The following is a 4,676-nucleotide window of genomic DNA, read 5'->3' as shown; positions in this document are numbered from 1 at the left end:
CCCCCCCCCCCCCCCCAGTTCTTAATTTGGGATGTCTTTGGGCAATTAGTAGGTGCCTTTCCTTATTCTTAGATGGAAGCTCGCTTTGGTGTCTGTTAAATCCCAGTTTAGAGTATGAACATCAATGTGAAGATGATGGTATTAGCCACAGTCGACACCGCATTTCTTCATACACCTGGAATGTGATCTTAGTGTGTAATATACTGCAAATAAGATAATCTTAGAAAATAATTATTTTGAATCTCCAAATAATAAAGCACTGTGTGTCAGTATGCCTGTGGCAGTGAAGGACTCGCCCTCTTGGCCTAGTGCTCCTCTCTTCACAGAATCACAGAATCACAGAATGTTAGGGAATGGAAGGGACCTCGAAAGATCATCCAGTCCAATCCCCCTGCCGGAGCAGGAACCTAAATGAGATCACACAGGAAGGCGTCCAGGCGGGTCTTGAATATCTCCAGATTATTTTTTGCTTGTTTTCCATTTCATGGAACAAACTCTTGCTTGTTTTCCATTTCATGGTAGCACTGGGTGATTGGTGGGCCTGGGTTTTGCTGGTGGCGTGGTTGCAGTGCAGCCCCTCCTGTTGTCCATTGAGTCTGGTGGGTTTTTACTGGATCCATCAGTTTCTTGTGTGAGATGGAGGACAGTCACTGCCTTCTGCACTTTGCTGCAGTGGAATAGTGAGCTATGGCACTTGGATGTGTTTGTCATGTGGTATTTGTAATCATTCTCTAAAAAGATTCATCTAGTAGTACTTCTGTAGCAAGGACCTAAATACACTATGCCATGGGAAAGTTAAATGTGAGATCAGTCAGTTTAATTCTAATGACCTGTTGAGGTACGACTATTGTAAATGCCCAGCAGGTGGTGGGCGCCATGCTTTGAAGACCTGTATTTTTAAGTACTATACAAGAAGATAGTTTTAGTCTGCTCCTCTTGACCAAGGTCATCTTTTCTTTCAGGAAAAGATGATCTAGATAGTTTCTCTAATGTTACGTAGTCCTGTCTCATTTCTAGCAATACTCAGGGGTATTAGGTCTCCTGGTTATCCAGCAGAAATGTGGGTAGGAATTAGAGGACATTCCCCAATTTAGTATTTCCTAAAGAAGATAAAAACAGTACAGGAGTTTTTGAAGTATAGGGGTCTCGGGTGTGCTAGCCCATGGAGGTGGAGTTTTGAATGACTAGGCTGTCATCTGCATCCTCCAGGCTATTGAAGGAGGTGGGAGGTACGGCTGGCGAAAGGGGCAGTGCCACTGCTGCTGGAGTCCCCTGCCCTGGGGAGCTGGTGGGGCTGCAGCTGGAGGGCAGAGCTCCTTCTGCGGACAGATCCCTTGCTGATCTGATAGATCCCTTCTCAGAGCCCTTGACTGGCTGTAGGAGTGTTGCTGTTTACCTGCAGGCGAGTCTTCACACATTTGCTTCAATAGCTGCCAATTAAGTTATTTCATGGACTCACTCGTAGGTGAGCCAGTCTGCAGTATGATTTGCTGAAAACAGCATACGTTTTAAACCTTACTTTTCTGATACTGTGAAAAAATATGTCTCGCTTCACGCTAACACTGTTTTCCCTTGCTGAGCAGGCTAAGCAGCATGAAGAACTAATGCAACCCAAGTTTAGTTCATGGCTATAGTCAAAGATTTAATTGACTATGTGGAAATGTCACAGCATTAGCTAAAGATAAAGGTCTTAATTCAAAACAATGTTCAAGTTACTCAGAAAAGGCTTTAAACAACAACAGCAAAAAATTGAGCCATCTGATGCCTTTATCTGTAATCATGCAGTTATGCTCGTGTGTCATGGTACCACCTATAAAACATAGGCCCAAAAAATGCTGTTTTGCTATGTTGGTGAATTTCTTACAGTAGCACTGGCTGATGTACCATGGTTTTCTGCATTGAAGCTGCTACAGTCTTCCTGTTTTCAGTGAATCTACAAGGCCACAAAATAATGTAATTGGTAACTATATAAGGAAATGTGGGAGATGCACCTGTAGGTAAGCAGCAACATTCCTACAGCCAGGATTTGAGAAGGGATCTGTCAGATCAGATACTTTTGTAAGTTCAGAGGAATTAATTGTGATTTGTTCTTATTAGATGCTCTTGACTGGTATAGAGTTAACATAATCTCAAAGTCTTGGAGTAATACATTGCTGTAGAGAAAAATATATAATAGTATATATCTGTATTTGCATAATATGTATATTTGTGTAAAAACATGTGTCTAAAATCTCTTGAGTTTATTTCAATATACTACAGAGGCAAAACTGTTGAGAGAGACCTTGAAGGAGACACCTGGCCTTCTTTTCTCTCAAAAACCACAGGGACTATATGTCTTAATTTCTGTGGATATGCTCTATTCTCTCATAGCCTCTTTCTCAAACCTAGAAGCATTGTTCAAGTGGAATATGAAGGTTTTGTATATTTATACAGAATTTCCAAACATCTGCAGCCTGCTCTGAGGCGCAGTTTCAGCTGCACTGCTGGCTATTTGGCAGTCTCAAACATGCTTGCTGTGTGTATTCAATCAGACTCTACAGCGCATGCCTGGAAACTCCACGTTTCCAGTAAACACTGGATCTCGGAGCTGTGTGTACATGGAATGCTCTAACAGCCTGAAGCGCTGGACTCGCTGAACCCGTAGTACTTTGTGCATAAACACAAATTCTGGATAGGACTGCTGCAACTCTGCCAAAAATCTCAGATCTTTCTTTGAACAAAGTTTTCCAAAGCCTTCAGTTTTCCCAAAGTCCTAGCTTCTACCTCTGTGCCTTGGCCATGAAAATGTCTGAAAATATATATATGTATTATTTTTTTCCCCCAAACATACTAAGCATTCATCTGCCAAACTTCCTCATGAGGTTTTCAAATGCCAAGCATTTGTGGACAGTCTTTCCTAAATACCCATGTGTTATAGATATCTTATGTATATGTGTATACCCTCTTAGGTATAAAAGAAACTATTGTAGTAAATGCCCTATTCTTAATTGTTTAACTTTTTTATTTGCTTGTTTTCAACAGGCAGAAATACTCAGTGTGCTCAGTCACAAAAACATCATTCAGTTCTACGGAGCTGTCATTGAACCGCCAAATTATGGCATAGTTACAGGTAAGGATTTTTGTCTGACGTTTGTCTTGATTCTGTAAAACTACAATGTTACACAGTATTAGCTTTACCCAATTTCAGTGTTTTGCTAATTGTTCTGACCTTCTTTGAATGTTGAAGTGCTTGGCACCACCTGCCTCAGTGTAAATGTGTGTGCTGGAGGTAGGCAGCAGGCTGGGAGCAGCACAGAGGCAATTGGAGCCTGGGGAGTTCTTAATGCACAGACTCAACACTCCTTTAAATAGAAACTTTCACTCTGTTCTGTGAATTGCTTTTCCATTTTAACTGATGTATGACAGAAGTAGAGGGTTTCATGATATGAAGTTCTGTGAAAAAGGAAGGCTGAGAGTCTGCTCAGACCAAAGCTGCACCATGAATTCTGCCTGTACTGAAAATAGCACTGGGAACTTCCCAGCCATGGAAAGAGCTTGAAATAGAGTCAGGGGTTGATTAGACACTATAAAGCAACTCCCTTTATTCATTGGAACCTAGGAACCTAGGTTTAATTCGTTCTGGCATTCCTAGAATTATGTGGAGGTTGGTTTTTGTGGCTTTGGGTTTTTTTTCTATCACCACTTTAAGCTTCCTTCCCTTATCCTGGCAGTTGGCCCGGATATAAAATTACGTTACAGATAATGTAATTTCTCCCATTCCTGTATGGTGGAAACTAGGTAAGACAGTAGTAGAAAACTAATTCAAAGCTAAGAAATATTCAGTCTGCTGAAGCAATGTTTGTAGAGGTAAAAACCATGAAAGTGTGGATTAGGAGGCGTGTTTTGGCATGTCTGTAATGCTTCAGAGAGTTTGATGCAAAGAGTAGTCTTTGCATGTGGCACAGTCTGATACCGGTTTGAAACACTGCCATTCAGGTTTTTATTGGTTCTCAGATGGTGGACAGAACCTGTCAGCATTCAGTTATTTCTACCTGTCTCTTAGACGTCCAATTATCACAGTAGATGGCAGTGTAATCTGGTGGGAGCGCATCTGAGATACAGCACTGTTCAGAGCATGGGGAGCTTTGCTTACAGGATTATCAGCCTACTGGAGGCTACCGTGCTGCAGCCAGTACTCCAGAGGTGCACGGGAGTGACCATAGTCTACACCACTCAGAGGATGCACTGGTGATAGCATATAGACAGGAACTTGAATACCTTCTTGAAGCAGGTAACAATAATAGAAAGCTAATAAATCAAATAATGGAATTTTACTGTAACATAAGTGTAGTAAGTATAAACCAGCAAGCAGAGTAACCAAGGAGGTGTGTAATCAACAATTCAGGATGACGTCTGGATCAGAAAGTCCTCAGTTTGATCTCACAAAAGGTCAGTGTTTGGAGGACATTTGACCTGCCTGCCAGTCACAGGACAGACAGCAGCTAAAGTAGTTCATTATGTCATTGGGAATGGGGACTCTTTAACCATCTGTGAGAAAGAGACTACGCTGCATAGTCCAAACACTTTGTTACTTGAGGAGCTCTGATTCCACTCTGGCTAAAGAAAAAAGCTTTTTTTAAAACAATCTGCATTGGATTGGTTCTCCCTGCAACTTCCAAGGAGACTGGAGTCCTGTG

General features: G+C 41.7%; 1 protein-coding gene across 1 annotated transcript in view; it reads left to right on the top strand.

The window, feature by feature from the left end:
- Positions 1-4,676, top strand: part of LOC104532034 (mitogen-activated protein kinase kinase kinase 20) — a 46,307-nt gene that overhangs the window by 21,499 nt on the left and 20,132 nt on the right. The window contains exon 2 of the mRNA XM_010177115.2: positions 3,022-3,109. Coding sequence (XP_010175417.1) covers positions 3,022-3,109 — 88 coding nt within the window. The remainder of the gene's footprint in view (positions 1-3,021; positions 3,110-4,676) is intronic.

The sequence above is a fragment of the Antrostomus carolinensis genome, unplaced genomic scaffold (genome assembly GCF_000700745.2).
Source record: "Antrostomus carolinensis isolate BGI_N321 unplaced genomic scaffold, ASM70074v2 scaffold48651, whole genome shotgun sequence".
In the NCBI taxonomy this organism is placed as follows: Eukaryota; Metazoa; Chordata; class Aves; order Caprimulgiformes; family Caprimulgidae; genus Antrostomus; species Antrostomus carolinensis.
This window is presented reverse-complemented; position numbering and strand designations above follow the sequence as displayed.